At 35.4% G+C, this 25,521-nt stretch overlaps 1 protein-coding gene across 3 annotated transcripts in view; it reads left to right on the top strand.

The window, feature by feature from the left end:
* CEP112 (centrosomal protein 112kDa) overlaps positions 1-25,521 on the top strand; it is a 567,477-nt gene that overhangs the window by 363,593 nt on the left and 178,363 nt on the right. Inside the window, exon 1 of one of the 3 annotated variants that reach the window (XM_011945463.1) lies at positions 12,092-12,497. The exons of the other annotated variants lie outside the window; for them this stretch is intronic. Within the exon in view, the coding sequence (XP_011800853.1) occupies positions 12,336-12,497 (162 nt within the window). The 5' untranslated portion in view covers positions 12,092-12,335. Of the gene's footprint in view, positions 1-12,091; positions 12,498-25,521 lie in introns of those variants that run through there. 3 annotated transcript variants of the gene reach the window in all.

Below are 25,521 nucleotides of genomic sequence, written 5' to 3'. Positions count from 1 at the left end.
CCTCCCGAGTAGCTGGGATTAGAGGCATGTGCCACCATACCCGGCTAATTTTGTATTTTAGTAGAGACAGGTTTTCTCCATGTTGATCAGGCTGGCCTTGAACTCCTGACCTCAAGTGATCCACCCCGCCTTGGCCTTCCAAAGTTCTGGGATGACAGGTGTGAGCCACCTCATCCGGCCTTTGATAAAACATAATTTTTTTTTTTGAGACGGAGTCTTGCTCTGTCGCCAGGCTGGAGTGCAGTGTCGCAATCTTGGCTCACTGCAACCTCTGCCTCTCGGGTTCAAGCGAGTCCCCTGCCTCAGCCTTCCTAGTAGCTGGGACTACAGGCACGTGCCACCATGCCTGGCTAATTTTTTGTATTTTAGTAGAGACAGGGTTTCATCATGTTGGCCAGGATGGTCTTGATCTCCTGACTTCGTGATCCACCTGTCTCGACCTCCTCAAGGGCTGGGATTACAGGCGTGAGCCACTGCGCCCAGCCAGATATAATTAATTGTGTTATTTCTTTATTTTAGAACATTTAGTTTTGTGGGGGTTTGTTTGTTTGTTTGTTGAGATAGAGTCTTGCTCTGTTGTCCACGATGGAGTGCAGTGGCCTGATCCCGGCTCACTGAAACCTCTGGCTTGTGCGTTCAAGCGACTCTCCTGCCTCAGCCTCCCGAGTAACTGGGACTACAGGCATGTGCCACCACATCCAGCTAATTTTTGTATCTTTAGTAGGAACAACGTTTCACCATGTTGGCCAGGCTGGTCTTGAACTCCTGACCTCAGGTGATCCGCCCACCTTGACCTCCTAAAACTGCTGTGATTATAGGCATGAGCCACTGCACCCAACCAAACATTTAGATTTTTTTTTTAATTGTTTAATGTGGAGATTGTCATCATTATACATAAACTTCTGTTAACATTTTCAATTTCAATTCTTTTAGGCTGAAATCCTAGGAGAATTAACAGGTCAAATTGCATTTCAGAAAGTTTATACTAATGTATATTTACTTCAGTAAAGTATCTACTTAGTCTGCAGATTTATTAGTAGTTTTACCTAATTTGTAGTACATGTTTGTGAACAACAGTTGTTTTAATTTGTATTTTTAAGTGTGAGAGATTGAACATTTACAGTGGATTTACCTGTTACTTATTTGTATTTCATTTTCTGGAAATTGCCTGTTCATGTCTTTTGCCAGTTTTTCTTCTTTTAGGGTCCTACTGTTTTTCTCATCAGCTCATCTAATAAGCTCCTTTTATATTAGAATGATAAAACCCTTATCTTTGTGGCAGATATCTTTGGCATTTGCCTTTTATGATTTAATTTTATGATACACAAACATTTTATTTAAATTTAGTCTAATTTGTTCATCTTTTCCTTTGTAAATTCTCCACTATAAATAGTTGTTTTCAGCTTCATGTTTTGATATTTATAAATATACCAGCACATCAAACGTTTTCTACAACGTACTCTACTCAGTAAAAAGCTCTTAGCATTTTGACATAGCATTTACCAGCTTGGGTTCCTGGTCTCTAATTTTAAGTGGTGTCTGAAGGATTATACTGGAATTCTGCCAGCCTGAAGTCATGAAAAGGCTTTGAGCAACAATTCAGCATCTTTTTCAAATTTAAGAAAAGCTCCATATGGTGTAATTATTCAAAGTTAAGGCCATAGAAACTACTTAAACCTTTAAAATTTATAATTAAAGGATTAATATTAACTTATGAAGACATTGTCATTTTGGCTTAAGATGGATTTCCAACCTCAATTTTGTTCTTTTTACTTTCATCTTTTCCATGACTTTTTCCTTTGCTGAAAAATGTGGAGTTTTATATCCTTAAACTTTAAATTAAATGTTATCCTCAGGTTAGCATTATAAAATTGATTGGCCAACAATATCCTGTATATTTTTTATTATGTTCCACAAATATTGGTGAACTTAAAGTTGGCATTTTCCTCTGGATATATAAGCTATAGCCTGGTATAATAGATAATGGCACCTCTAAATATAACAATAATTTAATTTACCAAGTAAAAAAATACACAAATAACTTGGAAGACTTAGGATGTGTACATAATTTGAATGTGATGAATTGGTGTTCATTTATATTAAGGTTTATATTAATGTGCTTTTGAATGACCTAAATTGTAAAGTTTTCTTGAATGTGACAGGGGTTATAATCTTGTCTTATACAAAAACTAAGCCTTTTTATAGAATAATTTTTTTATTTCAACTTTCATTTTAGATTCAGGAGGTACATGTGCAGGTTTGTTACGTGGATATAGTGTGTGATGCTGAGGTTTGGAGTACTATGGTAGGATAAGTATTTAAAGAAATAAAAAATAGCCAAGAAAACTTAAAAAATAATAATTAGCATGATTAAAAAGAAAAACTAAGACTTTTGTTGTTATTTTGACAAAATACACAAATCAAGCCAAATCAAATATTTTAAACATATTTATGTATCTCCTATGTAACAAGAAGAAATTGATGTTCCTTAGACCCTTTTTTACATGAGCCCCAGCTCTCCTACTTTATGTCATTTGTACGTGAGGCACTCGTATCACAGTGAGTCCACTAAACAAATATTAGAATAATATCTGGATCATTTGTTTATTAACAAAAAATGCAGGGGTACCTATCATCATTAATGCTTGAATATTTATGTGTTCAAAAGTCTATCATCCTTATCTGAGAGGGACTACAAAGCTCAATGTCATGTGGAGTCATGGATGTAGGTAGAAATAGACTGCTCCCTTCTGAATGACTTTCACAGTTTCCCAACGAAGTTTTCCCCCTTTCTCTCTCTGCCTTCTGCTGCACATTAAAGAGCACTTTATTTTCTGGCAATCCAGTAGAGCAAATCAATAGCTTAACTTCAAAGTCTAGTTATCTGAAGCTAGCAAACTATGTTTTACTTGGAGAAAAGTAAAAGAGAGTATATTTTATGTTAAGGTTATTTGAAAATAAAACCTAGAGTTACAAATAATTGGTTTAAAGTAGGCATTTAAAAATTACAAGATTAATCCTCCTTTGTTCTTCTGTAGCCTAATTTTTAGTATTCTAATAGAAGCATTAAAAAATTGGAGTTCTGTATTCCTCAGAGGTGTTTGGTTTTGTCTTTTGGGATGCCCTGTGATGAAAAAATTTCTATTTAGAATAAATGAAAATGCCTTAGGTCAATACAGCAAAAGATAGTGACTCGACTTGGGAAGTTATTGAAAGTAGAAGAGCTTATTTGCTATCGTCAAAGTTTTATATTTAAATGGAGAGAAGTGGGAGTGAGTAAAATAAGCAGATATTTGTGCCCTAAGTCTCTGTGTGTGTGTGTGTGTGTGTGTGTGTGTACGTGCATGCACATACAGTTTAGGTCTGGGGAGATTTTTTTGGTTTGTTTTTTGTTGTGTGTATGTTTGTTTAAGATTATTACTGATAATTATGCAAACCTTTAAAACATTTATATTGATATTTAAGAATTGTACATATTTATCAGATATGTGTGAGATTTTTATACATTCTTGCGATGTGTTGTGATCAAATCAGGGTAATCAGGATAGCCAACACCTCAAACATTTATCATTTCTTTGTGTTAAATTTGATTGATTACTTCTTCCTGTGCCTGGATGATATAATTTTTCTTGGGATTTGGGAAATTTTCAGTCATCGTTTTTTAAAAATATACTTTGTGGACCTTTTTCTGTCTTGGGAATTTCTGTTATGTGGAGATTCATTTACTTGATGATGTCTTATAAGTCTTTTTTTTAATTTTATTTTAGGTTTGGGGGTACATGTGAAGGTTTGTTGCATCGGTAACATCATTTAGCCACTACTTACAAGTGAGAACATGTGGTCTTTGGTTTTCTGTTCCTGTTTCTATTCTAAGGATAATATACTCCAGCTCCATCCATGTTCCCATAAAAGATATGATCTCATTCTTTTATGGCTGCATAGTATTCCATAGTATATATGTACCTCATTGTCTTTATCCAGTTTGTCACTGATGAACATTTAGGTGGTCTATGTCTTTGCTATTGTGAATAGTGCTGCAGTGGACATTCATGTACATGTGTCTTTATGGTAGAATGATTTATATTCCTCTGGGTATACACCTGGTAATGGGTTTTCTGGGTTGAATGGTAGTTCTGTTTTCAGGTCTTTGAGGAATAACCATACTGCTTTCCACAATGGTTGAACTAACTTACACTCCCACTGATAATGTATAAGTGTTCCATTTTCTCCACACCCTTGCCAGCATCTGTCATTTTTTGACTTTTTACTAATAGCCATTCTGATTGGTGTGAGATGGTATCTCATTGTTGTTTTAATTTACATTTTTCTAATGATCAGTGATATTGAGCTTTTTCCCCTATACTTGTTGGCCACATGTATGTCTTCTTTTGAGAAGTGTCTGTCCATGTCCTTTCCCACTTTTTAAGGGGATTGTTTGTTTTTCTCTTGTAAATTTGTTTATGTTCCTTATAGATGCTGGATATTAGACCTTTGTCAGATGCATAGTTTGCAAATATTTTTTCCCATTCTGTAGGCTGTGTGTTTACTCTGTTGATAGTTTCTTTTGCTGTGCAGAAGCTCTTAAGTTTCATTAGAGCCTACTTGTCAACTTTTCTTTTTGTTGTGATTGCTTTTGGTGTCTTTGTCATGAAATCTTTGCCTGTTCCTATGTCCAGGATGGTATTGCTTAGATTGTCTTCCAGCATTTTTATAGTTTTAGGTTTTACATTTAAGTCTTTAATTATTCTTGAGTTGATTTTTGTTTATAGTGTAAGGAAGGGATTCAGCTTCAGTCTTATGCATACAGCTAGCCAGTTATCCCAATACCATTCATTGAATAGGGAGTCTTTTCCCTGTTGCTTATTTTTGTCATCTTTGTCAAAGATCAAGTGGTTGTAAATGTGTAGCCTTATTTCTGGGCTTTCTGTACTGTTTCATTGGTCTATGTGTCTGTTTTTGTACCAGTACCAGGCTGTTTTGGTTAATATAGCTCTGTAGTATACTTTGAAGTTGAGTAAGGTGATTCTTCCAGCTTTGTTCTCTTTACTTAGCATTGCTTGGGCTATTCAGGCTCTATTTGGTTTCATATGAATTTTGAAATAGTTTTTTCTAATTGTGTGAAAAATGTCATTGGCAGTTTGGTAGGTATAGCGTTGAATCTATAAATTGCTTTGGCCATTTTAATGATATTGATTCTTCCAGTCCATGAGCATGGGATGTTTTTCCATTTGTTTGTGTCTTCTCTGATTTCTTTGAGCAGTGTTTTGTAATTCTCATTGTAGAGACTTTTTACCTCCGTGGTTAGCTGTATTCCTAGGTATATTATGTATTTTATTCTTTTTGTGACAATTGTGAATGGATTGCTTTCTGGTTTGCTCTTGGCTTGACTGTTGCTGGTGTATAGGAATACTAGTGATTTTTGTACATTGATTTTGCATCCTAAAACTTTGCTGAAGTTTTTTATCAGCTGAAGGAGCTTTGGGGCTGAAACTATAGGATTTTCTAGATATAGAATCACGTCTGCCAACAGAAAGTTTGACTTCCTCTTTTCTTAATTGGATGTCCTTTATTTCTGTCTCTTGCCTGATTGCTCTGGCTAGGACTTCCAATACTATGGTGAATAGGAGTGGTGAGAGGGAATTCTTGTCTTTTTTTGGTTTTCAAGGAAATGCTTCCAGCTTTTACCCATTCAGCATAATGGTGGTAGGTTTGTTAGAGATGGCTCTTATTATTTTGAGGTATGTTCCTTTAATGCCTGGTTTATTTAGAGTTTTTAACATGAAGGGGTGTTGAATTTTACTGAAAGCCTTTTTTTTTTGCATCTACTGAGATAATCATGTGGTTTTTGTCTGTAGTTCTGTTTATGTGATGAATCACATTCATTGATTTGTGTATGTTGAACCAACCTTGCATTCTGGGGATGAAGTCTACTTGATCATGGTGGATTAGCTTTTTGATGTGCTGCTGGATTCAGTTTGCCAGTATTTTGTTGAGGATTTTTGCAACAATGTTCATCAAGTGCATTGGCCTGAAGTTTTCTTTTCTGTGTGTTTTTTTGTGTGTGTGTCTGTTCCAGGTTTTGGTATCAGGATGGTGCTGGCCTCATAGAATGAGTTGGGGAGGAGTCTCTCCTCCTCAATTTTTTGGAATAGTTTCAGTAGGAATGGTAGCAGCTCTTCTTTGTATATCTGGTAGAATTTGGCTGTCAATCCATCAGGTCCTGGAGTTTTTTTGTTTGTTAGGCTATTTATTACTGATTCGATTTTGGAGTTTGTTATTGGTCTGTTCATGAAATAAATTTCTTCTTGGTTAAGTCTTGGCAGGATGTATGTGTCCAGGAATTGATTCATCTCTTCTAGGTGTTCTAGTTTGTATGCATAGGGGTGTCCATAGGAGTTTCTGATGGTTATTTTTATTTCTGTGGGCTCAGTGGTAACATTCCCTTAGTCATTTCTAATTGTGCTTATTTGGATCTTCTCTCTTTCTTCTTTATTAGTCTAGCTAGTGGCCTATCTATCTTATTAGTTTGTTTGTTTTTCAAAAAACAAACTCCTGAATTCATTGATCTTTTGAATGGCTTTTTGTGTCTCAGTTTCCTTCATTTCAGCTCTCGTTTTGGTTATTTCTTCTCTTCTGCTAGCTTTGAGGTTGATTTGTTCTTGCTTCTCTAAGCCTTTCTGTTATAATGTTAGGTTGAGATCTTTCCAACTTTTTGATGTGGACATTTAGTGCTCTGTATAATTTCCCCCTTAACACTGCCTTAGCTATGTCCCAGAGATTCTGGTATGTTGTATCTTTGCTTTCATTAGTTTCAAAGAACTTCTTGATTTCTGCCTTAATTTCATTATTTACCCAAAAGTCATTCAGGAGCATGTTGTTTAATTTCCATGTAATTACATGATTTTGAGTGATATTCTTAGTCTTGCCTTCTATTTTTATTACACTGTGGTACAACAATGTGTTTAGTATGATTTCCTTTCTTTTGCCTTTGCCGAGGATTGTTTTTTGTCCAATTATGTCATCAATTTTAGAGTATGTTCTGTGTGGCAAGGAGAAGAATGTTTATTCTGTTGTTTTCCCTATAAATCTTGTAAGCTTTCTTCACTCATTTTCTTTATCCTCTTGCCTTCTGTGAGTAATTTCATATGTTCTGTCTTTAGGCTCGCTAATTCTTTCCTATGTTTTGTCAAGTCTGCTGTTGAAACTTTCAATAGAGTTTTTCAGTTCTATTATTGTATTATCTCTTCTTATATTTTTATTTGGTTTTTTATTTATTTCAATTTCCTTGTCAAATTTCTCAGTTTGTTCCTGATTGTTTTCCAAATTTCTTTTAGTTTTCTATCCATATTTGCTTGTGATTTTCTGAAATTCTTTAAAAATATTATTCTAAATTATCTGATATTTCACAGTTCGTCAACTCTTCTGAGTCTATTGTTAGTTTCTTTTGGTGGTGTCATATTCCCCTGAGTTTTCACAATCCTTGCAACTTCATGTTGATGGATGCATATTTGAGGAGACATCCACCTCCTCCAGTTTATGCACATGTTCTTTGGTGGTATCAGACCTTTACTACTTAGCTTCAGAAGTTAAATGCTGGCCTGTTGTTACTTCCCATTCTGGGGAAGACTTATAGTGAGCATTGGAACTAACACTGCACTGGAACTAACTCATTGCCCTGCCATTTTTTTCTAGTGTGGGGAAGATTTATGGTGAACTCAAGAACTTAAATGCTTCTCTGAAACAAAATCACTGCCTGCCATTGTTTTCTGGTCTGGGGAAGACTTATCGTGAGCATTGGAAGTTAAACATTGCCTTTGAACTACCTTGCTGACCTGCCATTGTTTTCCAGTGTAAGGAAGGCTTAAGCAGGCACCAGAACTTAATCCCAACCTTTTGGTTGTTTCTGGGTCAGGGTAAGGCTCCATAGAGCACTTAGGGTTTGTGGAAAAATCTAGCCAGGAATTTGAGTCTTCCCACAGATTCTGCCCCCTGCAGCAATACAGCACCAACCAGTCTCTTTTATATGGCTTCCCCACTGATTGAAGTACAGAGTAGCTGCCAAGATCCATGTACTAGTTCATGTAATCAGTGCCGGCTGTTTGTCCCCAATTCACCCCAGTTGGTTTAGTATTCCTGGCATTTCCATTAGTTCCTGTGGGACAAGACCAGAATGGTCTTCATGTGAAGATTCCCAGACTGTTGAGGAGATCTAATGTCTACAACCTCTTACCCTGGAAACTGAATCTAGAGAAATTTTGTGTGAGGGATATTATGATGGCTTGTTGGAGAGGGCAGCACAGTCCAACATGAATATTTCTCTTACCAGTCATGGCTTCTCTCGATTCTGTGGGCCCAGGAAGTTTCTCTGCTTCTCCTCCAAGTTCTGGTGAACTCAGGATGGTATTCTTGTCTTTGGATAGTTTTTAGTTACATTTTTGTGACAGGAGTGATGCCAGACAATCTATTCTACCATCTTGCTAATGTCACTCCCAGTCTTTGCCTGTGTAAATCTTTTGATCCTTTCAACTTCATGGATAAATTTGTAATAGCCTAATTGGACAGTGCATTTGTTTTTTATAACACTAAAGTTAATAAAATGAAAAAATATATTTCACTAGGATCTTTATCAGTGAAGAAATGATTACAAATAAGAACAGAAATAATTACTTATGGTACTACTTTGATATGTTACCATTAATAGGGTGTGTATACATCTTGATTTGACCAAAACATTCTCACTTTTACCTGTTGTCCCAGTATCTTGTGTGATTTAGCATTTCCTGCTATCCCTTTCACTGTTAAATATGTCCCAGCTTTCATGCTAAGTTATATGTATAAGAGTACTTTTTATGTAAAAGATGCACCTTTTCTTTTTATGTTTTTTGTACTTTAATTGTAGAATATCATTGTGGTCATTATGTATATTTTAAATTCATGCTTTTTTGACAGTAGGTCATAGATAGCTAGACTGTAATTATTTTAATATTATTCCAAGCAGCCTTTCTGATGTTTTTTCCACATCACATCAACATTTCAAATAGCATTTTATGCACTTAGAACCAAACTTATTTTGTCTTTGTTGAGAGACTCAGGGATGTTGGGATAAAGGAACAGAGCCTCTTATTTCAGACTCCCAGCTCCTATGTTTAGACTTTCTTTGAGGGGAGGACAATAGAATGAGCTGATGGGCATAAAGCTGCAGAGATATATTATGGGTCTAGTACAGTGGAAGAGTTCTGGGTTGAGAGTCAGGTCTGGTTCTAACCCTTATTCATAATGGAAAAAAAAATTCTCTATGGGCCTGGTTTGCCTGATCCAGCTTTGTACAGATTAAGTAAATTAAAAATGGAAACTGTATGAGAAATTTAACTAAATTGAATACATTATGGGATGTGGTAAAAATAAATAAATAAATAGAAAGTACATGACCACTAAAAGTGTAGTTGGCTTAAATAAACCTCTTCATTCTCACTAGTAATAAATAAAATGCTAATTAAGACATACTATTTTTTAATATATTGAAAAAGTAAATTAGTTTAAGTAATACCAAGCATCATTTTAAATTAATAATACCAAAATGCCTAGGGTGCAGTGAATAAACACTGTAAAATGCTATTGGTGGGAATATAAATTGGTACAACCTTCCTGAAAGCCTTTGGTTATCTATATTGTGAACCCTAAAAAGATCCGTATCTTTTGACCTAGTAGTCTATTCCTTAGTTAGCATAACATCAATGTCAAACTGAAAAAAAAACTCTCTAAAAACACATTAATCTCACTTTTGAATATTGTAAAAAACTAAATATTAGGCAGGAGAATCTAGTAGCACATTTAAAATACCATACATCATAATCACATGGATTTTATTCCAGGAATGCAAAGATGGTTTGATATTAGGAGCACTATTATTAATAGTATAAATCACTCTACTGATAAATCAAAAAAGAAAAATTATTTTGTGTTCCTTTATATACTAGTTAGAGTAAACCTAAGTTACTGTAAGAGGGAACCCCAAAATGCAGTGGAGAAATTAAATAAGAAAGTTTATTTCTGTTATGCATAACAATCCAGATGTATTAGGATTGCCCAGGGCTAGGATCAGATGGTTCTTTCATGAGGTCATTTAGGAACCTAGACTGACTAATGAGATTCCTCTGTCATCCTCAACATGCTGTCTCCATCTCTGCTTTAAAGGCTACTGTTCCAATGGACACCATTTCTTAACCAGCAGGAAGAGAGGAAAAAGGTTAGGAAGACAAATATTTCCTTGTAGGGAATTGCCATGGAAGTTGCACATATCATTCTGACATTTTACTGGAGAAAACAGTCCCAGGGCCACACCTGGGGCAGCAGGGACCTGTTTACATGCACTGTGCTAAAAGTTGCAGGGAGACTATTTTGAAAAGAAATGAAGAGCAGATACTGGGGAACAGTTAACAGACGAATGTCACACACTCATTGCTTTCAGCATTTTGTGCCTAATTTTTGTACAATGGCCCTAGGCACTTAGGATATAGCAGTGAGCAAAATCGCATATATTCCTTTCCCCTCTGAGTTCATTCTAGTAGGAGAGAGACATTGTTAGCCATGAACATGCCACATAAGTAACTTACATAGAATTTTTTAAAAGTATCAAAGTGCTATTGAAAAGGAAATGATAGAGAAGATTCAGGGAGACTCTGGAGTACCAGGACTGGGACCATTTATATAGTGTGACCAAAGCTGGCTTCATCAAGGAGGTAACATTCAAACAAAGATGAAGGAGTTGAGTGAGGCATGTTGATATTTGGAGGAAGAAATTGCTGATAGAGGGAAGAGCTAGTGCAGACACCCTAATGCAAGAGCATGGCTGGCATGGCTAGGGGATTTAAGGAAGCCAGTGTGACAAGAACATAGTGGACAAGGGGGAGTGAGTTGGAAATGACATTAGAGGCATCCCAAGGCCTGGTCATATAGGGCCTTTGAGGCTGTTCCAATGACTTTGACTTTAACTCTGAGTAATGAGAGAGTAAGAGGGAATTATGCCATGAAGGGACATGATCTGACTTAGGCTTTAAAAGATCATTCTAGCTTCATGAGAACAAAGGTGGGAAACCAATGAGAAGGTAATTTTGGTAATCCAGATGAGAGGAAATGTTGGTGGCTTAGACCAGAAGGGTAGCTGGGGAGGTGATCATATTCTGGATATATTTTAAAAATATACTTTAAGAGTAAATATGATTTTCTGATGGATTTGATAGGGGGCATGAGAGCAAGAAAGTAAGCCATAGATAAGCTTAGTGTATTAGTCAGAGTTCTCTAGAGGGACAGAACTAATAGGATAGATGTATAGATGAAGGGGAGTTTATTAAGGAGTATTGACTCACAAGGTAAAGTCCCACAATGGGCCTTTGGCAAGCTGAGGAGCGGGGAAGCCAGTCCAAGTCCCTAAACCTCAAAAGTGAGGAAGCCAACAGTGCAGCCTTCAGTCTGCAGCTGAAGGCCTGAGAGCCCCTGGCAAGCCACTGGTGTAAGTCCAAGACTCCAAAAGCTAAAGAACTTGGAGTCTGATGTTCAAGGGCAGGAAGCATCCAGCATGGCAGAAAGGTGAAGGCCAGAAGACTCAGCAGGTCTACTCTTTCCACCTTCTTCTGCCTGCCTTATTCTAGCCATGCAGGCAGCTGATTAGATGGTGCCCACCAAGACTGAGGGTTGATCTGCCTCTCCCAGTCCACTGACTCAAATGTCAATCTCCTTTGGCAACACCCTCACAGAGACACCCAGGAACAATACTTTGAATCCTTCATTCCAGTCAAGTTGATACTCAGTATTAATCATCACACTTACACACTGGAAAACATGGAAAGAAATATGCTAGTTCGTTTCTCTGTGAGATGGGATATGTGAATTTTCAATTATATTTTTCTGTATTCCTAAATGTTCTCTACTGTGCATGCTATAAGCTGAACAGTGATGCACAGAAGTCAGGCTTTCGTCATACTATTGCCTTGTCTGTAAGTCCTAGGGCATCTTTAGCCTGCTTCCTATTTTCTGCCCCTGGGAGACCAGAATCACAAAGAGGGATGTGCTGGCCCTTTAGCCCTGGCATGACATTAGCTGACATCAGAAACTGAGCAAAGCAGTGTGGTTGTGATGTCACTATCTCACCTCACCCCCACCTAAGAGATTGTGGTGGGGAATCTCAGAGACTCTAACCCTCTGGGCCCAAGTCGCCTTTCTATCAGGGGAGGGAGGCTGTGCTCTCACTACCTTCTCGTTAGAAGTTCTGCCTACCCTACAGCTTGCACCGAGGGTTCTCATCACTGCTTCTGAGATCTTAATGGGGGTCAACGAAGATGTGGGCTTCTCTGAGTTTAGACCATCCATTTGTCAAGGAAAACCAAGCCCTGAGACTGATAGAGATGAAAGAAGAGAATGGTAATGTCCCCAAGACAGAGCAGGCAGGAAGTTTGAGGCCTCTGAGGGATACAGGAAAATCTAACCTCAAACAGAAGAAGGTAAGAACAAGACCACCTCTGTCCTGACATAAGGATCTTGCTGAAAAAATAAACCTCATTGCTGAGCTGACTTAGGCACTGGTAATATAAAAATAGCCCCTCCCCTCAAGGAGATGAATTTTGATGGGGCAGGGATGATGGAACAAACTGTGATCACATTGAACAGAAATAAGGGCCATCATCTAGATACGCTGGACTGCCTGCCCTGGGAAATGCAGAGAGGTGTCTGACATCTGGGGTCAACAGGCAGAATCCAGCAGAACTTTCTGGAAGGGGTAGATTGTGAGCTAATGACATTTCTTCCCTTGCTCAAAAACTTACAAAGTGCTGTAGCCCAAGAAAAAATGAAGTTGCCACAGCTTCCTAGTTGTCTGGTCAAAGATTTGCATAATTTCATTTCCCTTCTGTACCTTTCCTTGTTTTTCTTTCTTACATATTTATTTTAATTAATTAATTTTAAGTTATGATAACTATGTTTTTACTATACAGTTCAGTGGTGTTAAGTACGTTTAAATTGTTGTGCAACCATCACCACTGTCTGTCTCCAGAATTTTTTTTTTTTGTAAAACTAAACCTGTGCCCACTGAACAATAACTCCCATTTTCTCTCCCCCTATGCCCTGGCAACCATCATTTACTTCCTGTCTCTATGTATTTGATGCTCTAGGGCAGGGATCCCCAGCCCCTGGGCTGCAGACCGGTACCGGTCTGTGGCCTGTTAGGAACCAGGCTGCACAGCAGGAAGTGAGCAGCTGGTGAGCTACTTCCTGATGATCTGAGGTGGAACCGTTTCATCCCAAAACCATCCTTCTACCTCCATCCTGTGGAAATGTTGTTTTCCATGAAACCTGTGCCAAAAAGGCTGGGGACCATTGCTCTAGGGTGCCTGCTATGAATGGAATCATATAGTAGTAGTTCTTTTATGGCTGACTTATTTCACTTAGCGTAATGTCTTCAAGTTCATCCACATTGTAGCATGTGTCAGAATTTCCTCTTAAAAATGAACAATATTCCATTGTATGTATATATCCCATTTGTTCATCTATTCATCGGCCAGTGGACAGACACTTGGGTTGCTTCCACCTTTTGACTATTATGAATAATGTTTTCGTGAACATGGGTATGTAAGTATCTGTTCTAGTTTCTGCTTTCGGTTGTTTCAGGTATATACTCTGAAGTAGAAATTGGTTGATATGATAATTCTATTTTTAATTTTTCAAGGAACTGCCATACAAATTCCATAGCACCTGCATCCTTTTATATTCCCAGCGGCAGTGCCATCATTTGCTAACACTGTTTATAATAACCATTGTAATGGGTGTGAATTGATATCTTCTACCTTTCTTAACTGTCTCTCCCACCACAGATAACATTCTGTGCTGTACCCACTCCCAGACAACTCCATTTTCCATAAATAGGCTGTAAACGATCTCCCTTTGTGGCTTCACACACATTTGCCCCTCTGCCTGGAAGACTTGGTAACTCATCTTTCTTCCTCGAAGGTGTCCCTGCCTTCCCCCTTTCCACACCAACTCAGAAGCAGTCAAGCTCTTTCTTGTATTTCTCTAACTTTTCATTTATTCCTCTTTTTAAGACAAATAAAATGTGCAGTTCTGCAAGTTTTGACAAACCATCACCATATCAAGATAAAGAACAGTTCCATCCCCTCAAACATTTCTCCAGACCTTTGTCATCAGCCCCACTTCTTTTCTCGTGCCCCAGCTCCTAGTAATCACTCATCTATTTTCTGTGACCATAGGTTCTCCTTTTCTGGAATGTCATGTAGATATTCAGTAGCTGACCGTTTGAGTCTGACTTCTTTCCCTTTGCATAATACATTAGAAATTCACCCATGTTGTTGTGTGTCACTGTAATCTGTTCCTTTTTGTTGCTTAGTAATATTCCATTGTATGGGAGTACCAAAGTTTATCCATTCTCCAGCTGGGAAATATCTGGGTTGGTAAGCATTCACATGAAGATTTTGTATGAATATACACTTTACTTTAATTTGAGTAAATAGAAATGAGATTGCTGAGCTGTATGTTAAGTATATTTTTAAATTTTATTATAAACTGCCAAACTGTTTCCCAAAGTAGCTATCTGAGTTTGCACTCCCACCAGCAGTATATGAGAGTTCCAGTTAGGTCGCACCCTTCATATTGTGGAGTTCATAATGTTATTTTAGTCATCCAAATACACATATCTCACCATTCATGCATTTCCCTAATGACTAATAATGTTGAGCACCTTTTCCTGTGTGTATTTTGTCACCTGAATATCTTTTTTGGTGAAGTATCTATTAAAATCTTTTTCTGATTTTTTATTGTTATTTTCTAATTATTAAATTTCGAGAGTTATTTATGTATTCTGGATTCAAGCTGTTTATAATATATGTGATTTGCAAATACTTTCTCCCAAATCAAAGAGCAGAGATTCTTAATTTTTATGAAGTCTGACTCACCAGTTTATTCTTTTATAGATCATGTTTTTGGTGTTGTGTATAAAAAATCTTTGCCTGACTTAAGGTTGCAAAGCTTTTCTCCTGTTTTCTTCTAGAACTTTTATAGTTTTAGGTTTTATTTTTAGGTCTGTGGTCCATTTTGAGTAGATTTTTGTGGAGAGTGCAATATATGGATTAAGATTCAATTGTTTCCGTATTGTTTGTTGAAAAGACTATCCTTTCTCCATTGAATTGCCTTTGCAGCTTTGTTGAAAATCATTTGACCACATATGTGTGGCCTACTTGTGGACTTTCTGTTTTTCTTCCATTGATCTATATGCCTGTCCTTTTCCAATACCACACTGTCTTGATTACTGTAGCTTTTATAGTCAGTCTTAGAGATAGGTAGTGTAAGTTGTCCAATACTGATCTTTTTCAAGATTGTTTTGCCTATGATGGTTTCTTTGCTTTTGTTAGAATCAGCATAATGAATTCTACACAAAATCCTACTGGGATTTTTTTTTAAATTTGTGTTTAATCTACATTAAGGTTGAAATCTTAATGAAATTGAGTCTTCTGATCCATGACCACTGAAGATATTACCATTTATTTTGGTTTTCTTTAATTTCTTTCATCAGCATTTATAGTTTTCAGCATCTAGAGGCTGCACAAAGAACTTTGCTAATATATAAATATATGTTTTAATGTTGATATTGTACCATGTTACCTTTCTAAACTCATTTATTAATTCTAGTCACTTTTTTTGGTAGATTCCTTGGAATTTTTCTACATATATAATCAGCTGAATACCTGTTGCTTACTAGTTTTCCCTATGAGGGATCAATTTTAATTATGCCACCTATGTCAACATATTTTATTTTTCACAGTGGTATAAGTTATTAATAAACTGGTGAATTTTGGAAAATGACTCCTCAAAATAAATCTAACCTATGAAGAGTCAAATGTACCAGGGAAAATACATGAGCATTTGTAATTTTTCAGTTTATAATCTGTCTTCTGTATCTGTAGGTTCTGTACTCATGGATTCAACCAACCATGGATCAAAAATGTTTTTAAAAATATAAAAATAACAATATAACAATAAAAAGTAATACAAATGTAAAAACAATACAATACAACAACCACTTACATAGGATTTACATTGTGTTAGGTATTAAAAATAATCTAGAGATGTTTTATAGTATACGGAAGAATGTTCACAGTTACATGCAAATACTCTGCCATTTTGTTTAAGGGAGCTGAGCATCTTTGGATTTTGGTATCACGGGAGTCCTGGAACCAATCCCCTGTGGATACCTAAGGAAGACTGTACTTTGTTGTGTCGTATGCCATACATCTGATTTTTAAAAAAATAACAACAATATAAACTAATATGGAATAGGAAAAGTGATCTATGTTTTTAAATGCCTATTTTTAAGACACAAATTATTCTTCGTCTTAACGTGCTGTAGTACTCACTCTTTTTAAAAATAAAATGATATAGAAATATTTTAAGGTAGTATTACATATGCATGTATTCGAAATATTCCATTGAATTGGGAATTTTGACTACTTAAATATTTTTACAATTTTGCAAATCATTTCTTCTTCAGTATCAGACCAAAATATATTTTTCCCTACACATATTTTAAAAATTGGTTTTAAAAAAAGCTTTTTACAGCATTGCTTGTGATATCTTCTTAGTGAATTAGTGACCTTTTAAAAGTTTTTTTAAAGAAACAATATTAGGCTGGGCATGGTGGCTTACTCCTGTAATCCCAGCACTTTGGGAGGCTGAGGTTGGGTGGATCACCCGAAGTCAGGAGTTCAAGACCAGCCTGGCCAACATGGCAAAACCCCATCTCTACTAAAAATACAAAAATTAGCCAGGTGTGGTGGCATGCACCTGTAATCCAGCTACTCAGGAGGCTAAGGGAGGGGAATAGCTTGAACCTGGGAAACAGAGGTTGTGGTGAGCCGAGATCGTGCCACTGCATTCCAGCCTGGGCGACAGAGCAAGACTCTGTCTCGGGGGGGAAAAATATATATATATATATGTATGTTTAATAGTTGATAACTTTTTTTAAGTATTGGAATCCCCAAATTGTGTAGAAAATCCCTTTAAGTTCCACACATTATATTCCCCTTAAACATATTTTATTTCCTGTAATTGGTTGGTTACCTCAGTAGAGTATATTTTGAACTTTATATTCTACATATATGTATATATATACATAGTATAATATAAACAAGCCTGAAATAGATGCCAAAAAGAGTTACTAGTATACAAACACATACATATTTCCACAATTTAGAGTACACTAATCCATTTCAGTAATTGCATAGCCTGTATCACTGCACTTATGGCTAAACACTGGTTACCCAGCCAGGTGTAGAGCATTGTACAACATTTTTTGGGTTTTTTCAGAATGTATTACAAATTATTATTTTAAAAAAGAGCTACATTTTAAGCGTGTGCAGATGTGAATTTTGGCTTACAGAACTGTTTTTAATATTCATCTATGGTATTTTCTTGGCAAAAAAAATGGACATTTGTTCCCATTGCATGACTTTAACAGATCAGTAGACATCCTAGGAATACTCTAAGGAAGCAACCCCGGGTCATGGAAAATATCTCATCAAACATTGGTATCTTTTAATCTTATTTGTGACAATTGCTTATGTTATTGTACATTTCATATTAATATTGAATGCGGAATTCTAACAGCGTTTTCAATGAGCTTCAAGGATTTGTAATTTAGGCCTATATATCTATAAATTGTTGTAATTATATTAGGGATTCTGGTTTTTCTTCAACCCCAACTACCTTATTAAATTGAAGGAAGTATCATACATGTGACATTTTAGAGACTTCCTGGGAATAAGAAATTACCAGAATTGCCATACTTAGATTATAACTAATGGCCCATTCAGTCCTGTATTTGATATCTAATTTCACAGAGAGGCTGTAAAATGGTTGATGTGAACTTACAAATCTCTAGTTTCCTTAAATAATTTATGAGTGAATGAGTCAACATATATTTAACAAGCATTTACTGTATATTTAGGTCAGTGCTGGGGAAAATCACGAAAAGACATTGTCACTGCATTTTGGGGGCTTTTCTTATTGTGGTGACAATGAGAAATACAAGTAAAAAAGGATAGAAGATAGATAGAAGACCATCTAATCATGCATGGTAAACTTCTACTTTAGGGTACAATGCTGGGAAATCTGAGAAGGTCTGTAGGAATCGGGATCTTTTATGGAAGAGAGACAATATTTGAATTGGCACTAGATATGAAGAATTTTCTGAGGCAGTCAAAGGGGATAACACGAGGAAGCTATGAGCTTAGGAAAAATCGGAAGAATGTCAGACAGTAATTGTTTATGAAAATCCCACTTATTTTAAAAAGATTGAAGATGCTTTTTTAAACTTTTTTGTTTTTAAACTTTTATTTACACTTACTAAAATGTTATAAAAATAGTACAGGGAATTGCCATATGTCCTTCACCCAGCTTCCCCTAATGTTAACATCTTATTTATCTATAGTACAATTGCCAAAACCAGGAAATTAACAGTGGCACAATCTATGAAATAACTACAAATCTTATTTTAATTTGACTAGCTTTTCCATTAAAGTCCTTTCTTGTTGTTGTTCTAGGACCCAATGCAGGATCTCACAGTGCATTTAGTTGTTGTATCTCTTTATTCTCCTTCAATCTGTGTCACCTCTCCTGTCTTTCCTTATCTTTCATGACTTTGATGCTTTTGAAGTGTACTAGCTGCTAGTTATTTTGTACAATGTTTCTCACTTATGATTAGATTGAGGTTATGCATTTCTGGCAAGAATAATACAGAAGTGATATTGTGCCTTTCTCAGATGCATTATATCAAAGGATGCATGGTATCAAAATATCTTGTTATTGGTGATGCAAACATTGATCACTTTTTAAAGATGGTATCTGCCGGGTTTCTGTGCTGTAAAATTAATCGTTTTCCATTTCTAAGATGAAAATATCTTGCGAGACATACTTTGAGACTATGCACATATTCTTAGACTTTTGTTCACTAATTTTGTCTGAACCACTGGTGAATCTTACCTGAAATAATTATCTGTTCTTTTATGCACAGTTACTTTGAAGTTGTATTGTTTTTCTAGCTTTAAGTTATGCTGAGGGTGTGGGGTTTTGTTTTGTTTTTATTTTTACTGTTTCATATCATTAGGAGAGAAAACATTGGAAGCTCAAGGTCGCTTTTAAAATACAAGATTCTTTTAAAGTAAGGAATCACATCTAACAGAAAATAAAAGAAAAAATAAGGTGAGGCTAGTGGTAGTGCTCATGAAAACACAACGCACTCTGAGCGTTGGATAACTTCTGCTGAAGGACCTATATTTGACTCCACATTTTTCAGTAGCAAATGTCAATTTAAAAAGCATCACAATTAAAACAAGATTCAGTGCAATAAACTTTTAAAAGTCATCATTTCAAAAATTATTGGATTGAAATCTTTAGAGAAAAAATTACAAGAGATTCTCAACAAGAGGATAAGTGTAATATGGTTAATTAACATCTTCAGCAACATCCTCATGGAACATATTTTTTTTCCTTAGAATGGAGGTATAATAGGTATTATTTTGATTTTAACTTTTCTAAAAATAGAGTGACTATTAGTGTGAGACATAATGTATTAAAAGTCAATCTGAACTCCAGAAGTTCTTTAAGAAGTCACGAACTGTATTGTTTCGTGAAATCATTTTATGATTAAACGAATTAATGAGCAGATAGTATTTACTTGAACAAATATTAAATTCCTGCTATTTGAATGCTACTGTGCTAAATAACCAAAACCCTGTTATAGAAGTATTTTTTTCTGAAGTAGAAATCATTTAGTTTCAGACCATCTGAGGGGGATTAAATGGGGGATGTCCCCAAATAACCTTATTACAAGATAGTCTTATAATAGTAACCTTGAGGAGAAAGTTATAATAAAATTGAGACTTGCCAAGCATTTGCCTTATTTGTTTAATTTTTGAAAGACTTTGGCTTCAGGTTTTGCTTCTGATGATCATTCACTGGAACTGAATCCTGAGGCAGGATGGTGGGGGAGTAGTAAGGAAGGGGATGGGATATTATTTGCTGATTATGCTATCTTTTGCTAGTTTTCTATTTCTAAAGATCTAAAAATGTTTAAGATTTTGATATCTTAAAATATGTGACTTTTGGTATTCTGCAACGAGGGCTTTGTTATTTTAACAAAAAGTTTTTAAAAGCTCTTTTCATGATAGTTAGATAAATGGCTGCCTACCTGAGGAATGCAAAGTAAATATATTTGTATATTTAGAACCACTTCAAGTGAAAGAAAAATGTTTAATTACTTCCTTCACTGAATATCACATTGATATCTGACCCTCTGGGTTACTTTGTAAATTGCTACAAGACCAGTTTAGTTCAGTTAAACTTCATGTTCAAGTTTAGCATTTATTGAGTAATGACGATGTAAACTAGGCAGCGTGTTAAGTGTTGACAATACAAAGAAGAAACGGCATCATCACTAATCAGGACCTAAAGGATGAAAATATATTTTAACATAGGTTTTTAAAAAAAATACAAATTAGTTTATTTCACATAAAATATAGCTAAGAATAAAATAGCCCCAACATAGTAGTAGTTCAAATTAGATAAAAAGCTTACCCAGGGTAAGCAAATTACATTTGTCAGGCTCTGTAGAATTTTCATGTTATCTGTATTTACTAGGTTATAAGCTGAAAATAAAATACTATAAAAGTTTCCAGAGTAGTGTTTCAGCATGATTTTTAACTGCTCTGTACCATCTTTTTAAAATATGCCTTATATAGCCAAGGAACTAGACAGCACTTTGATAAAAAATCCAGATGTTGGAACTGGTTTATTTTTGAAATACCCTGTGAGATCTAATGAATAGAGCCAAAACAAAATTTGTGCAATTTTTATAAACCTAATCGTTATTGTTCAAGAAGCTAGAAATAAATAGCACAGTTTTTGAAAGACAATTTTTGGAGAAATCAGATTTTTAAAAATCACAGGAACAGGAACTTGCATGAACACGAAGGGAATGTGATTTTTGCTTTGATCTGATCTTGCAAGAAAGAAAGAAAGAAAGAAGAAAATTATTTAGGAAACAGTTTTGTAATCTTTCTCCATTAAATAGCTATTGGTTGTTTCAGTCTCATATTTTAGCCCCTGTTTTGAAATGTTTTTAACTAGACAATATTTTGATTTTGTTCTCATAACCTAAATGGTTTAATTAACCTCTAAATTAAATGAAGAACATTAGTCAATATGCTGAATATCTATGTTAAATAATAAGTAGCAGTCTTCTTATACCTGGGTCTTCAAAATAACCCTTAATATTTTACTTCATTTAAAATTAATTTTGTATAATATATACCTATATAAATCATCACGTATATTGTTTGTTCACACACAAAATATTTTTAAGTGAGGCAGGAAAAAACAAACGTATGTAACATTTTAGTTTTTGCTTTCACAAATACTTATTTGGCAATCTCTGTATGCAAGTAACTTCTAGCATTTGCTGGAAGAAAGAATTATAAGCAACTGCCTCCACAATGTTTTTATGGAATTAGTTTAGGAATAATGAATAAACAAGTGCATTTTATACCAGATGACTTCACCAGTGAATTCTACCATACATTTAGGAAAGAAATAATGCCATTTCAACACAAACTGTTTCAGAAAATAAAAGAGAAACATTTTCCAACTTACTTTATGAAATTATCATTATCCTGATAACAAAACTAGACATTAATATTGCAAGAGAAAAAGAATCACAGACTACAGACACACACACAAAAAGTCCCTTAGCAAAATATTAGCTAATCAAATCCATCAATATATAAAAAAGATAGCACATCAAGGTCAAGTGGGATTTATCTCAGGAATGCAGAGTTGATTCAAAATTTTTTAAAAAAATCAATGTAATTCACTATATTAAGGCTAAAAAAGAAAAATCATGTTATATCAGTAGATGCAGAAAAAGCATTAAAAGTTTAACACCTATTCAAAGAGCCAATAAAGAACAGAGGGCATAAGAATGATACAAAGGACTTTGGGGACTCAGAAGAAAAAGATGGGAAGAGGGTGGAGGATAAAAGACTATAAATTGGGTGCAGTGTATACTGCTCAGGTGATGGGTGCACCAGAATCTCACAAATCACTACTAAAGAACTTACTCATGTGACCAAACACCACCTGTTCCCCAATAACCTATGGAAATAAAAAATTTAAAAAGCTTTGAAAAAACAACTTAGACTGTAGTGATGGTTGTACAACTTTGTGAGTATGACAAAACTACTGAATTGGACATTTTAATAGGTGATTTTTATGGTATGTGATTTATATTTCAACAAAAATGTTTTTTTAAAACTTTTTAAAAAAGAACAGATGCCAGAAAAAGTGAAACCAACAGCTAAAACCTTACTTAATGATGACAGACCATATTATTTTCCCAAGACTGGTAACAAGGAAAAGACATCCACTGTTACCACTTCTATTCACTTTATACTGGAGGTCCTAGCAAGTGCAACAAGGCAAGAAAAAGAAATAAAAGGCATACAAATCAGAAAGGAAGAAGTAAAACTGTCTCTATTTGCAGACATGTCATCTACATGAGATAAAAGGAATCTGCAAAAATACAAAACTACGAGAACCAATAACTAAAGTTAGCAAGGTCACAGTGTACCAAGTTAATATGCAAAATCAGTTATATTTTTATGTACTTGCAATGAATGGTTGGAAATTGAATTTTTTAAAATCAGCCATTTACAACATCATCACAAATATGAAATACTTGTTTAACAGGATATATCCAAGATCTGTATGCTGACAACTCAACTTTTGTGGCATAAAGTAAAGATGTAATTAAATGGAATGAAACACCAAGTTTCTGGGCAGGAAGACTCAACCTTGTTAGAATGTCATTTCTCCCAGATTGATCCTTAGATCAAGTACAGTCCTCATCAAAACCTGAGCAGTCTTCTTGTTGAATTTTACAGGCTGGTTCTAAATTTCATTAGAGCATTGTCAAATCAATTTTGAAAAAGAACAGAGTTGGGGAAATTACACCTCCTGATTTCATGACTAACCATAAAGCTATAGTAATCAAGAGAATGTGGTATTGGTGTAAAGATTACCATATCAACCAGTGGAACAAAATAAAGAGTCTTGAAATATACCTACACATTTATAATCAATTATTTCTTGACAAAAACACTCCAAGATAATGAATGGGGGAAAGATAGTATTTTCACAAATAGTTCTGAACAATTGGATATTCACATGGAGACAAAGAAGACCTCAACTTTTACCTCACAGTTACAAAAAAGTTAACTTGAAATTAATTGTAGACCTCAACATAAATGCTGCAAGTATAAAACCCTTGGAAGAAACATAGGACACCTTAGTGATGTTGATTTAGGCAAACATTTCTTCAATTGGACTCAGAAATTATGAACCATGGAAGAAAAAATTGATAAATGACACCATCAGAAATAAAACTTTTGCTCTTCAGAAGACACTCTTAAGAAAATAAAAAGACAAACCAGTCTTGAAGAAAATATTTGCAAAATATGTACCTGATAAGGTATTTTTATACAGCACATATAAAGAACTCAATAAGAAGAAAACATACTTTTAAAAATCAGAAAATGATTTAATAGGCTCTTCACAGCAGAAGATAGACTGTGGTAACTGAAATTTTAACTATATTGGTGGGGCACTGAGTTTGTTTAAACCATGAAAACTGAAATTTGTGCCAATTGGAACTGCCTTTATTTAACAAACATAATCACACAACTACTTTCAAAGTTTATTAATTTTATAGGTTTGCGATTCCTCTGAGTGTTTGACAGGGGATACATCCTGTGTTATCTTTGGGGAGAGCACCACTCTGTGTTGGACATCCAGTATTAAACACTCCTTGCCTTAATTATCCTTACTAATAATACAAATGGCCAACATTTATTGCACCAAGTGTCAAGCATTGTTGTAAAGGTTTATTTTATTGTCTCCTGACTACATCTCTGTAAATTAAGTGCTTTTATTCTTTTGTGGATGCTTAAATCGTTTAAATAATTTGGAGAGACAAGATTCAAACACAGTTTGACACCAGAACCTGTGCTTTTAACCACTCACTCCATTATCCACATGGTAACAATATGCCTGATGACTGTGTTGAAAAGGGAAATACAGAAAGCTATGAGAGCACACAGAGCAGACAGCTTGGTTTGGGGACCAAGCAAGGGCTTCCCTGAGGAACTAATGCATACGCTCCTTCTTTGGTAAGAATGAATGTTAGACACACATTCCACAAGAGATGTGAGTTCTAGCAAAGCCCCTGTCAATAACTAGCTAAGCCACCCTAGACAAGTAACCTCTCTGAACAGATTCTGCTCTTGTCTTACATGGGTACTATCTTTTTAAGCTTTCACTTTTCATGTCTTCTCATCTTTTCTATTATGAGAAAAGGGCACCTTTAGAGAATATAGGTATTTATTAACTGAGTTCAACTATGTTTGCAAATTCTTACTTTGTTTACTACCCTCTCTTCTAATTTTCACTCCCAACAGATTGATCAGGAAATACAAGATTTTAAAATAGAGTTGTTTGTGTTAAACGTTAACATTGTCAATGTCATGAAAAAAAAAAAAAGAACGATCTTCTCTGTATTTTTTAAAGTCAGACAACACAGATCCTCAATTCCACACTTCCTTGTGCTCAAATAAATTCCTGAAGATAATTGGTGTAAGTTAAACAATAAGCAACATACAGGTGTATTGGCCTAATGGAAGAAGATGCTGATTGTGTGCCTTCCATGTGTCAAGCACTTTCACGTATCTTATCCACTTTAATTCTCCCAACTCATCAAAGTAATTATTGCCTTAGAATTGTAGGAGATACTGAGGCTCAGAGGAATTACACAACTGGCTCAGAGTTACACAGCTACAAGTTGCAGAACCAAGATTCTAGTGTGTCTTTCCCCAACACCTATGACTTCTCATGCTATTTCCAAGCAAATCCAATCATCTGTTGGCTCAGATAGGTGACCATGAGCAAAAGATAGAAGCAGTTCCTGTTTCACAAGATCGTTGGTTTGATGAACCAATTCATGCCTGTTGCCACATCCTGTTGTGAGGCCCTGATTGGGTTCCTAACTCCTCATCGTCCACACCTTTTGTTCACAAGTCCCCTTCCCTGTTTCTTGTTTCTACATTGATGAGTTTCTTTGAGTATTTGGTACTTGACTGATCTTTCAGCTCTTATTTGATCACTCTGGACTTGGTCTTAGATCCATTTGACTTAAGGAATCCTCTCAGTATGCCTTTTCTGAAAGAATTATTGGTCCTTGTCCCTGGAGAGATACCAGACCTTTTCTTGGTGTTTCTGTATAGGATGACCAGAAGTGTAATCTTCCTATTGTGCCCTGCTAGTCACCTGGATTCAGAGGAAATACTCACTCATGCATGTATTATCTTATTATTTGAAATAATGTTATATTCTAGATTGTTTCTCTGTGCTTTAATT

This window comes from Colobus angolensis, unplaced genomic scaffold (assembly GCF_000951035.1).
Source record: "Colobus angolensis palliatus isolate OR3802 unplaced genomic scaffold, Cang.pa_1.0 Scaffold1, whole genome shotgun sequence".
NCBI lineage: Eukaryota > Metazoa > Chordata > Mammalia > Primates > Cercopithecidae > Colobus > Colobus angolensis.
This window is presented reverse-complemented; position numbering and strand designations above follow the sequence as displayed.